This window comes from Gossypium raimondii, chromosome 7 (genome assembly GCF_025698545.1).
Source record: "Gossypium raimondii isolate GPD5lz chromosome 7, ASM2569854v1, whole genome shotgun sequence".
NCBI lineage: Eukaryota > Viridiplantae > Streptophyta > Magnoliopsida > Malvales > Malvaceae > Gossypium > Gossypium raimondii.
In genome coordinates, this window is record NC_068571.1 from 20,232,626 (window position 1) to 20,244,773 (window position 12,148).

Consider the following 12,148-nt stretch of genomic DNA (forward strand, 5'->3'; position numbering starts at 1 on the left):
TGGAATGCACATCCCCTGTAAGACACTCTGTACGTGGATGGGACATGTACGTCGGTGGCTCGATGTTTGATGCTGGAAATACGTACTGGGGAACGACATCAAGTTCTAATGGTTAGCAATCTACATCAAATTGGGGACGTTATGAAATGCCCAAAAGAATGGATGATGTACTCCCTACGACGTCCACCAGTGAGGGGACCTCGTATGCTGCAGATGATTGTGGGTTAGAAGATGACTCCGATGTGGATCCACCTTGAGAGCCCGGGCCCGATAGTGCAGAAGTTGGCTTATTTTTTGAACCGGAGCCTATTCTAATAGAACCTGAAGATGCTGAAAGGAGTTCAGATGAAGAAGAAAATCTACGATTCAGAGTATACTCACCTCCAGCCCACATGCATAATGTTGATCTGTCTGCAGATGATGCGTTGGAGTTTTCAGATCTACCACACTGGTTGCGTGAGCGTACAAGTTCGGGGCTAGATTCGGGTGAACTTGAAGTTGGTAATCAGTTTATCAACAAGGATAGTTTTATTGGTGCTTTGAAACAACATAGCATCAAAAACGGCGTTAACTACCACGTCGTTAAATCCAAATCTAATAAGTTTGAGGCGAAGTGTGCGGTACAAGACGGCACATGTTCATGGAAAATCTACGCCTCGTTAAGGAAAAAGACAGGGTTGTGGGAGATTAAAAAGTACAAAGGTCCACATACATGTGCTGCAGGTACAGTATTGACGGTTTCTAAATAATACTGTTATTATGTAATGTTGCATTATTTAATGTACTCCGTTTATAGGTGTTTCACAAGATCATCCCAAGATGGATTCAACTATGTTAGCTAGCTTGATACTATCCACGGTGAAGGCAGATCCCAAGACTTTAATGCCGGTCTTAATTGCCAATATTCGTAGCCAAATGGGGTACACGCCCTCTTACCGCAAGGCTTGGATAGCTAAGCAGAAGGCATTGGAGAAGATGCATAGTGGGTGGGACGCTTCACATAATGAAATATGGCAGTAGTGTCAAGTGCTAGAGAGATACGTCCCAGGTGCCATCACAGACCGTAAACTGGAACATGCGTACTACAACAGCCGATTGCTACGTGGATGCCAAGTGTTCAAACGCCTGTTTTGGACCTTTAAGCAATGCCGAGACGCATTTCCATACTGCAAGTCATTGGTACAAATTGACGGTACCTTTATGTTTGGTAGATATACTCATCGGCTATTGCTTGCAGTGGCACAGGATGGCGGTAGGAGAATTCTTCCAATTGCATTTGCAATAACACCGGGGGAGTCGTCTGATGACTGGGATTTCTTTCTCTCTAGGTTAAGGAGGCATGTGTGCCCCTAACCTGATATCTGTGTTATTTCAGATCGGGGTACAGGTATACTAGCTACATTTGATCGATAGGGAAGCTTATGGCAGCGCACACACCATCGATATTGCCTAAAGCACGTTGCTTCAAACTACTATAGGCAATATTCATCTAAGAGCGAACGTCGACAAGTGACCAACATGGGTATTTAGTCTCTATCTGTGTTATTTCGTTTGTCAATTTGAATTAGTTGTAAATGAAGAGGTGGTATGTAATATTCGCTATGAACTTATTTTGACAGGGTATGAAATAAATAAAGACCGTTTTCATGAGATGTTGGCAATTTTACGTTCAATTAACGAAGAAGGGGCGAACTACCTTTGTAACATACGTTTCGAACAGTGGGCACAAGCATACGACGGCGGCCTACGATATGATCATATGACCTCAAACCTGGCTGAATGCATAAATTCTGTTTTAAAAGGAACGTGCCATCTACCGATAACATCGGTTGTGCGAGAGACATATTTTTGTTTGGCGACATTATTTCCAAAGCGAGCAGCGAGTTATGCAGGCCAGATGCAAGGAGGCCATGTATGGTGCAGTAAGGTAGTACAAGAAATTAACAAGGCCAAGGCGCGAGCGAACACTATGCACACAGTGTGTCACGATCAAGACAACTTATGGTTTCGAATGACAGAGTTTGACAGACCGCACCAATGTGTTGTTGGCGGGCAATATCGTGTACACTTGCGAAACAGGACTTGAGACTGTGGGATGTTTGATGTACTTTGCTATCCATGCGCTCATGTTATTGCAGCTTGTCAGAATCTTCGTCTGGATCCGATGAGCTATGTGGACGAAGTGTATAAATTAGAAAACATGTACAACGTCTGGAGACACGTTTTCCCACCGGTCCCAGATGAACGTAAGTGGCCGCCCGTATCTCTTGCTACTTTTAAGCTGTTACCGGATAGAGAATTACGTCGCAAACCAAAGGGTCGACCTTGTTCGACTGGAATACGTAACAATATGGATATCCGAGAAACAACCAGTCAACAAAAGTTGTGCGGATGGTGTAGGAATCCAGGCCATACAAGTCGATCATGCCCTAATCGCAATAGTTGAATGTAATTGTAAACAAATTAAATTTTTTTCAATTATTAATTGATAATTGTATTAATTGTTAGTAAAATTATCAAATTATATCAAATTATTAATTGTTAGTACCAGTCAAGGGTTAGGGTTAGGGTTAGGGTTTTTAAGTTAAGGGTTTAGGGTTTTTAAGTTAATGGTTTAGGGTTTGTTAATTAAATTAATCATTTAATTATAATTTATAAATTTATAAATTTTTAATAAATTAGTTTAGGGTTTTTAAGTAATAACTCAAAAAAATTTATATTTTATTACATCAAATAATATCAAAATATTCAAAATGTTTGTACAAATATATTAAAATACACATCAATCTCCGTGCCCGCCAGGTTCAGTGCCACATGGCGGCCGTCGACGGTTATGCACTGGATTCTTCCTTTGTCTTGCTTCTGACGGCGGTTGTGGTTCCTCTGACGGGGATTTTGGTTCCTCCGGTAGGGCATCTGGTTGTCGGAGTTGGGACGATGAGCCACCTTGATAGATTAATGAATGTGGAGGTGTTTGCATCACCAACAGCGACGGTGTTTGAAACCCATACGGTGGTGGGGATTGGTAAAAAGAAGAGCTCCCCGACGGCCCCTCTTGCGATCCCTCGTGCCCCGCTGGACTATACATCGGTGGTCCACTCGGAGTAACAGGAAATGGAACTGAACCGGGTCATTGGCTCCAACTTGCCATAGGACTCGGAAAAGGGAACATATAAGGGTTAGGATACATAAAAGGGCTAGGAAACGCACCTGGCATCATCTGAAAAGGCTGTGCCGTGGGTATCGTCGGTTGAACTGTTGGGTCGGGTGACTGTGTCGGTGCTCTTGTTGGGCCTGGTGATTGAATGGCCGCTGATGATGGGCTGAGTGAATGTCTTGGCCTCGTTGATAGGCCGGCGTCATCGTCCTTTCGTATTGGATTTAAAGGCCCGCGTCTTTTCCTTTGGACACGTAATTGCCGCTGCCTCTCCTCTGCCTATAGTAAATACGGCTTGCCATGGATCCTAAACCATGGCATGTATTCCAGCACGCACGCTAACTCCGGAACGATGATGGGTTCCATAGTAGGTATATACTCATACCGATCTTCCCACATTTCGATGTAGTGGGACCAGAATCTCGGCCAATCCGTATGCAGTTGCTGTAGGTCGATTTTGTGGTGATCATCAAACACCTCAGGTGCCACGGGAATCGGTTGTCTACATCTAAATTGCCGTAACACTCTGTCTGACTGGTGCATCTCCATGGTCGCGTAGCTGATCAACACGACTTTCGCGTGCCAAGTGTTTGGATTTTTGAAGAACTCATCCGGAATTACTGCCCGAATTGCCGGATCCTCGTATGGTGTCCATTGAAACTATATGAACATGATAGAAATATTAGTTATATACATAATACTAAATACCAATCAACTAGCGAATGATGGAAATATCAATTTTATTTAATACTTACATGTGCTTCCGACTGTTGGTCTAATAGAAGCCGTATATCTTTAAGAGAGGTAGGTAATCGAGCATGACTTGCCGGATGGTTCCACCTAATTAAATAAATTTTTAGCATACTATTATTTTTAAAAATCTACATAATAATTGTAAAATATAATATAAAATTTACCTCGTTATGAGCGGGAATGTATATGGGTGGTCCACTCAAGGACGTAGAAATGGAAAGCGAAACCGTGCCCATGACTGCAGTAGTGACAGGCAACCTCCGATTTTTCTTTACTCAGTCGCGTCGCCCCGCAATCTCCCGATATAATGCTGCCAAGACGGCAGACCCCCAACTCAATTTACCAGCTGCTCTAAAATCAACGAGTTTCAGCAGCCATCTTAGATGTACGCGGCTCCGTGACAAGTCCGGCATCAGATAACCTCCAATTATCTGAAGAATGTATGCCCGAGCATATCGAATTCTTTCTACTTTGGTTGAATCATCATCCAGATCCGGGAATGTGTCTCGTAACTAGCCTATCTCGATCCGACCTCCGTCCATTTTCTCTAGAATAGCGCCCAAAAGCTCGTAGCACACCGCTCCCCAATCGGTAGATTGGACAGACCCAGTGACTGGGTACCCATCCACCGGCAATCCCAATTGTAGACTGACATCTTCCAAAGTGATAGTGCACTCTCCACATGGAAGATGGAATGTGTGCGTCTCCGGTCTCCACCTCTCGATCAACGCACTGATAAGTTTTGGGTCTAACTTGCATCCCCGACCTACCGTCGCCACGTGCCAAAAACCCACTTTCTGCAGGTAGTTCTCTACCAACGGTGATGGAGGAGCATGCATATTCCGGATATAGCATTCCAATATCCGATCTACAGACTTTTATAACAAATAATAAATTAATAATTATCTAAAAATGCATAAATAAAAAAATCTTAAATAATATTTAAAAATTAAATTTAACACTTACCATTTTCATTTGCTCGACAGATATGTGCTGCTTATCAAGACGAGTCAATTTTCAGGCCATTGCTGAAATCGTACAAATTTTTACGATTTAAAAAAATGTAAAAAAATAATTTTTTTTAAAATTATTTAAAAATAGGGATTTAAGAGGAAATTGAGAGCAAATTGAGATTAAATATAGATTTGAGAGAAATTTGGAAGGAATTTGAGAGCAAATTGAGAGGAAATTAAGAAAATAATTGAGAGAAGATTAGTTTGTGAAAAAAAATAAAGGGTGGGGGTATTTATAGATTTTTTTGACCGTTGGGGGGGCAACAGTCAAAAAAATGATCGTTGCACTGTTCACGCATGGGGAAATCGCGTCCCCAAGGGCGCGCTACGTGGCATCAAATCGCATCCACGTCAGCGTAATTTGCTGACGTGGACACAAATGCGCTTACGTGGACGCGATTTGTTGCCACGTCAGCAAAGCGCGTTGACGTGGACGCGATTTGCTGACACGTTCCCTGACTTTGCGTTGACGTGGACACGCTTTAGGGGGAAAATGGCCTATTCCAATAGATAATAAAATATCAGGCCCATTTCAATAAATTTTAAAAAAATAATCTTTTAATAGTAAATTGCCAAAAAAAAACACATTCATGTAAAACGACGAAATTAATAATAAAAGGAAACAAAAATCTTTATTAGAAAAAAAATAAACAAAAATCTTGGAGAAATTACCATTTATACATACCAAATATATCTTTCATGTTCCCCACTTCGACTGTAAAAAGTGTATAAAATCAAAGTGCAGGAGCTAGGGTTTCTATCAATTGCAAAAATGGAGGGATTAGTTTCAATGAAAACAGCTCCTGGAATTTCCTTTCAATCTATTCCTTCCCCTAATCAGCGACCTAATTTCTTCCTCAGACGCTCAATGGACCTTCAGCATCGGCGATTCCATTTTCCCTCCATTCGAGCTCAACAGGTTATTAATAATAATCATTTTACTTACATACATTGAATCTAATACTCTTCTTTCTAAAATAAAATTTGTGTGTAGTCGGGGACGATATTTCCGCGAAAAGAAGACGAGGAAGATTCTTTGAAGGTAAAGGAATGGGAAGTTGGAATGTTGCAAAACGAAGTCGCAGCGAGTCAAGGGATTAGAATACGGCGGCGTCCACCGTCGGGTCCGCCTTTGCATTACGTGGGTCCCTTCGAATTCCGTTTACAGAATGAGGGAAACACTCCTCGTAACATTCTTGAAGAAATAGTTTGGCACAAAGATGTGGAAGTTTCCCAAGTAAATTTTTTTAATTTTATTTTTTACAATTTTCATTAGGTCAAGGTATTCGTCTTTGCTTTTCTTTTTTCTTTTAACTGTATGGTGATATAATGATTTTTTGGGTTTGGCAGATGAAAGAGAAGAAGCCTTTGCTTTCATTGAAGAAGGTTATCGAGAATTCACCTCCAACTAGAGATTTCGTCGGGGCTCTTAAAGCGGCACATTTGCAGACTGGATTGCCTGGTTTAATTGCTGAAGTTAAGAAGGCTTCGCCTAGCAGAGGAATTCTCAGAGAGAATTTTGACCCAGTTAAGTACCTTTCTTTATTTCTAGTCCATACTTTTTGGAAGAAAATTATCCTAATTTAATAATATACTTATTTTTATAAATAAATATATCTAATGGTACATTTATCATTCATCTAACCGCGTTTATGATACTTACTAGAAATTTTGATACGAAAATTTGACTGGATTTGTCATAAAATTGAGGTTCTTCTCTCAACGAGATTGGAGGACTCATAAAATGTCCTGCTGATGAAAACCCGCTAGTGAGGTTTGAGGGTTAGAATTTATAAACACCATCTGGTATATTTATGATGTTATTAATGAATTAATCTGATATTATTCAATAAACATTTGTCAGCTTTCTACCTCCTGCATGGTTTATAAGATAATACAAGTATAGATACTCTATAAGATTAAAGTTATCTTCTTGGAATTATGGTTGGGAGGAAATTTTGATATTTTAGAGTATGTTTCAATCCGGGTAAAACCTTAGAGAAAGAGTGAACTAACCTTCCATATCTTTTTTTATATAAGATTGAAGTTGTCTTCTTGGAATTATGGTTGGGAGGAAATTTTGATATTTTAGAGTATGTTTCAATCCAGGTAAAACCTTGGAGAAAGAGTGAACTAACCTTCCATATCTATTTTTATTGTATCATTCTATTTCTTTTTATTACTGAGTAATTTGTGATATATTTATGTTTCTTGTGATAGGTTGAGATAGCTAGAGCATATGAGAAGGGTGGAGCCGCTTGTCTGAGTGTTTTGACTGATGAAAAGTATTTTAAGGTAAACATAGTCATTTTTATTTTTGTTTTTGAAGATTTTGTATCCAGTTGCTTAGTCTATTTATTAATTCTCTGACTTGCTACTCTTCAATCAAGGGAAGCTTTGAAAATTTGGAGGCAATACGTAATGCTGGAGTAAAGGTTTGTTGGATAAGTCATTTGTTATTTGATCTATAATCTTGATTTTTTTTCTTTTATATACACTTGGTTAATCGGTATACATCTTGCCATCATAACGAATGCAGTGTCCTCTATTGTGCAAAGAATTTGTGATAGATGCATGGCAGATATATTATGCTCGAATTAAAGGAGCAGATGCTATACTTCTAATTGCTGCTGTTTTGCCCGATCTTGACATCAGATACATGATTAAAATCTGCAAAATGCTTGGTTTGGCAGCTCTTGTAGAGGTTAGACAGAGCTTTCTTTGTTATTATTATGGTTTCATCAGTTTTGAATTGTTCAGGTTATTTTTGGATTCATGAAACTTATTTCTTTTGGGAGCTAATTTTCATAATTATCGAGCATTTTGAGGCCGTTCTTTTCCCTTCAATTGGAAATGCTTGTTATGCTTTTACAAGTTCTATGATGCTATGATTTGAACTTATGGCATCATAACCAGATTCTAACATTTGGTTTTATTAACTATTCATATACAATTTTTTCTTTCCAATATATGCTCTTTTTTTTATTGTTTTCCTTTAGGTGCATGATGAGAGGGAAATGGACCGCGTTCTTGGTATAGAGGGGATTGAACTTATTGGTATCAATAATCGTAACCTTGGTAAGGTTTTTCAAGTTTTTGCAATTGCTAATTGAGTTGCCTCATTCTGATCATAGTGTAAACTTGTTTCTTTGATGTTGCCAACTTGTATGACTTGTTTGAGAAGGTATAAAAGTGTGGATCGGATCCGAATCACAGGCGTTCACAATTGGTATTTTGAAAACTGGTTTTCTGGGGACAATGCTAGCCAGAGCAGAAGGGGGGGAAAATGAATTCAAAATAATTTAAAGATTAGTTCAGAACTCTATATACATATGCATATGATCACATCACTTAGAATATTTACATGGATATTATTTCCAATTGTTAAAATAAACTTGTGATAGAGTGAAAAGAGTTGCAGGGTTTTAACCCTTGTACCCACCAAATCTAGAAGGTGAAAAAGTAAATTCCAATAGAGAAGTTCTTGCTAACATCTTTGAAAAATTTTAAACTTGACCTGCCTTTGGATAATTCAAAAACAAGGCTATGATAACATGACCTAAATGTGGTTGTAGGATGTGATTTCATTAACCCCTGAATGATTTTTACTTTATAACAATACTAAGATGATATAACCTGTGTTATTGTACGAAGCATAAGGTTAACTTTTCGACATGTTAAATTTAATGTGTTTAAAATCTTTATATCTTTCAAGAAGGTTTAAATTTAATGTGTTTAAATTCTTGATTGCCTTTAGCCTTTCAGGTTTTGGTTTTCTCCCTAAATTTCTGCATTTTGTGTATATAACATGTTAATGCTTTAAGTATTAGGATTCAACAATTTTCATGTAAATCAACTTCTGAAATAGCTCAAAGTGTATCAATTACAATATTGTTAACAATTGAAGCATCTGTTGATCCCATAACAACAGTAACAAACCAGAGTCTATCAGAAACTCGATAACATCTCTGCCATATCGACTGCAATCACAATTTGTGAGGCATTAAAAATTCATCCCTTTTTTTTCCCAGAAACATTTGAGGTAGATATCAGTAACACAAAGAAGCTTCTTGAAGGAGAGCGTGGCCAGATGATTCGCAAGAAAGATATAATTGTAAGGGAGGCTTCAGAACATTCATTTATCTATGTATTGAAAGATAAAGTTAGTGCATGTCCATGCAAACATGTCATTAACTGTTCAAATAATCTTGTTAATTTTAACCATCAGGTTGTTGGAGAATCGGGCCTTTTTACTCCTGATGATGTTGCTTATGTCCGAGAAGCGGGTGTTAAAGCAGTAAGTTATGCAAGTTCTTTAGCATATTGCATTCTTTGTTTGATATTAATCTTTTTTCCCTTCTGCTGCATATAGCTATGTTATAGAAGTGAAAGTATTTACATACAGAAAAATATTGACCAGTGCCAAGTGGCAATGGTTTAAGTTATATTTAAAGAAAGGTTTTTTTTTTCCCTTGAATTCAATAAAATGATCAAGTTTGTGACCTATGTGCTGCAAATTAGGTGAGAGGTTTGAAGTTAAATTGTTATTGAAATCCATGAAATGTAATCTGGCAGGTTTTGGTTGGGGAGTCGATAGTGAAGCAAAGCGACCCTGGAAAAGGAATAAGTGGACTTTTTGGTAAAGACATTTCGTTATGAGTTCACACAGGGAAAAGTGGACTCTGGATGTGTGCTTCCGAGACTTCATTTACAATTACTACAGTGCAGTTAATCGATCAGAATCTTTCAGCATGTTGAATCCATATTTCCAAGTGGAGCATCTTTACATAATCTTTGTACCTTGATTATATAAATTATAATACTAATAGAATAAATTGCGGATGTGCATTTCTGTTCTCGTGTTTTTAATCATTTACTTTTCCGTATCCTTCCTATATAACCTTGGTAAGGTTTTTCAAGTTTTGCAATTGCTAATTGAGTTGCCTCATTCTGATCATAGTGTAAACTTGTTTCTTTGATGTTGCCAACTTGTATGACTTGTTTGAGAAGGTATAAAAGTGTGGATCGGATCCGAATCACAGGCGTTCACAATTGGTATTTTGAAAACTGGTTTTCTGGGGACAATGCTAGCCAGAGCAGAAGGGGAAAATGAATTCAAAATAATTTAAAGATTAGTTCAGAACTCTATATACATATGCATATGATCACATCACTTAGAATATTTACATGGATATTATTTCCAATTGTTAAAATAAACTTGTGATAGAGTGAAAAGAGTTGCAGGGTTTTAACCCTTGTACCCACCAAATCTAGAAGGTGAAAAGTAAATTCCAATAGAGAAGTTCTTGCTAACATCTTTGAAAAATTTTAAACTTGACCTGCCTTTGGATAATTCAAAAACAAGGCTATGATAACATGACCTAAATGTGGTTGTAGGATGTGATTTCATTAACCCCTGAATGATTTTTACTTTATAACAATACTAAGATGATATAACCTGTGTTATTGTACGAAGCATAAGGTTAACTTTTCGACATGTTAAATTTAATGTGTTTAAAATCTTTATATCTTTCAAGAAGGTTTAAATTTAATGTGTTTAAATTCTTGATTGCCTTTAGCCTTTCAGGTTTTGGTTTTCTCCCTAAATTTCTGCATTTTGTGTATATAACATGTTAATGCTTTAAGTATTAGGATTCAACAATTTTCATGTAAATCAACTTCTGAAATAGCTCAAAGTGTATCAATTACAATATTGTTAACAATTGAAGCATCTGTTGATCCCATAACAACAGTAACAAACCAGAGTCTATCAGAAACTCGATAACATCTCTGCCATATCGACTGCAATCACAATTTGTGAGGCATTAAAAATTCATCCCTTTTTTTTCCCAGAAACATTTGAGGTAGATATCAGTAACACAAAGAAGCTTCTTGAAGGAGAGCGTGGCCAGATGATTCGCAAGAAAGATATAATTGTAAGGAGGCTTCAGAACATTCATTTATCTATGTATTGAAAGATAAAGTTAGTGCATGTCCATGCAAACATGTCATTAACTGTTCAAATAATCTTGTTAATTTTAACCATCAGGTTGTTGGAGAATCGGGCCTTTTACTCCTGATGATGTTGCTTATGTCCGAGAAGCGGTGTTAAAGCAGTAAGTTATGCAAGTTCTTTAGCATATTGCATTCTTTGTTTGATATTAATCTTTTTTCCCTTCTGCTGCATATAGCTATGTTATAGAAGTGAAAGTATTTACATACAGAAAAATATTGACCAGTGCCAAGTGGCAATGGTTTAAGTTATATTTAAAGAAAGGTTTTTTTTTTCCCTTGAATTCAATAAAATGATCAAGTTTGTGACCTATGTGCTGCAAATTAGGTGAGAGGTTTGAAGTTAAATTGTTATTGAAATCCATGAAATGTAATCTGGCAGGTTTTGGTTGGGGAGTCGATAGTGAAGCAAAGCGACCCTGGAAAAGGAATAAGTGGACTTTTTGGTAAAGACATTTCGTTATGAGTTCACACAGGGAAAAGTGGACTCTGGATGTGTGCTTCCGAGACTTCATTTACAATTACTACAGTGCAGTTAATCGATCAGAATCTTTCAGCATGTTGAATCCATATTTCCAAGTGGAGCATCTTTACATAATCTTTGTACCTTGATTATATAAATTATAATACTAATAGAATAAATTGCGGATGTGCATTTCTGTTCTCGTGTTTTTTAATCATTTACTTTTCCGTATCCTTCCCTATTATTATTTCTACTCTATTATTTTTATGTTTGCTAAATTAGTCATAACTAAAGACGCTAGTGGAGAGTCTGAATTCTAGAAACTTCAAATCCTCTTTCTTAACCAAATGGTTTAATGTATTATTAATTTCTTTATGTATATTGTTTTTGTCAAGTACCTTAGTTGATGTATAATTTTCTGTCACTATAGATACGTTTATGCCTATTAACTTTAGCATTCGTTTAAGAATATTTTTTCTAGAAACGGGTTAAAGTTACGTCAATAAAGCTAATATTTATATCTGACAGATGAATTTTTATGTTGCTACAGTTATTTTGTTACAGTGGTTTAAATATTTCTCAATATGAATTCTTGACATCCTAAGTAACATTTTCATGTTTCTATAGTTACCTCGTCACTCAATAATGCATTAACAATAAACCATGACAATTTTGGTTTGAGGTAACATTCTCATCATTGTTAGGAACGTATTAGGAGCAATAGAGTTTTTACAGGTTTAGTTATCATGT

The 12,148-nt window shown here is 37.2% G+C and overlaps 1 protein-coding gene and 1 long non-coding RNA gene across 5 annotated transcripts; one reads left to right on the plus strand and one right to left on the minus strand.

Moving 5' to 3' along the window:
- Window positions 1-2,793: 2,793 nt before the first annotated feature.
- LOC128042616 (uncharacterized) lies at window positions 2,794-4,753 on the minus strand. Its single transcript, XR_008198123.1, has 3 exons — window positions 4,075-4,753; window positions 3,913-3,997; window positions 2,794-3,817 (listed from the first exon to the last, which is right to left on the minus strand). It is a non-coding gene; the product is annotated as an uncharacterized LOC128042616 (long non-coding RNA).
- An 839-nt stretch (window positions 4,754-5,592) lies between these two features.
- Window positions 5,593-11,629, plus strand: LOC105799598 (indole-3-glycerol phosphate synthase, chloroplastic). Of its 4 annotated transcripts, none has more exons than XM_052633457.1 (10): window positions 5,593-5,842; window positions 5,918-6,160; window positions 6,274-6,450; window positions 7,144-7,218; window positions 7,314-7,358; window positions 7,463-7,627; window positions 7,923-8,001; window positions 8,955-9,037; window positions 9,152-9,220; window positions 11,318-11,629. In XM_052633457.1, the coding sequence occupies exons 1-10, from the start codon at window positions 5,696-5,698 to the stop codon at window positions 11,399-11,401; spliced, it is 1,167 nt and encodes a 388-aa protein (XP_052489417.1). In that variant the 5' UTR covers window positions 5,593-5,695; the 3' UTR covers window positions 11,402-11,629. The 4 variants fall into 4 exon arrangements, with proteins under 4 accessions (XP_052489417.1, XP_012485697.2, XP_052489418.1 ...); XM_012630243.2 differs by lacking the exon at window positions 9,152-9,220 and adding an exon at window positions 10,973-11,039; XM_052633458.1 differs by lacking the exons at window positions 8,955-9,037; window positions 9,152-9,220 and adding exons at window positions 10,777-10,859; window positions 10,973-11,039.
- Window positions 11,630-12,148: the final 519 nt, after the last annotated feature.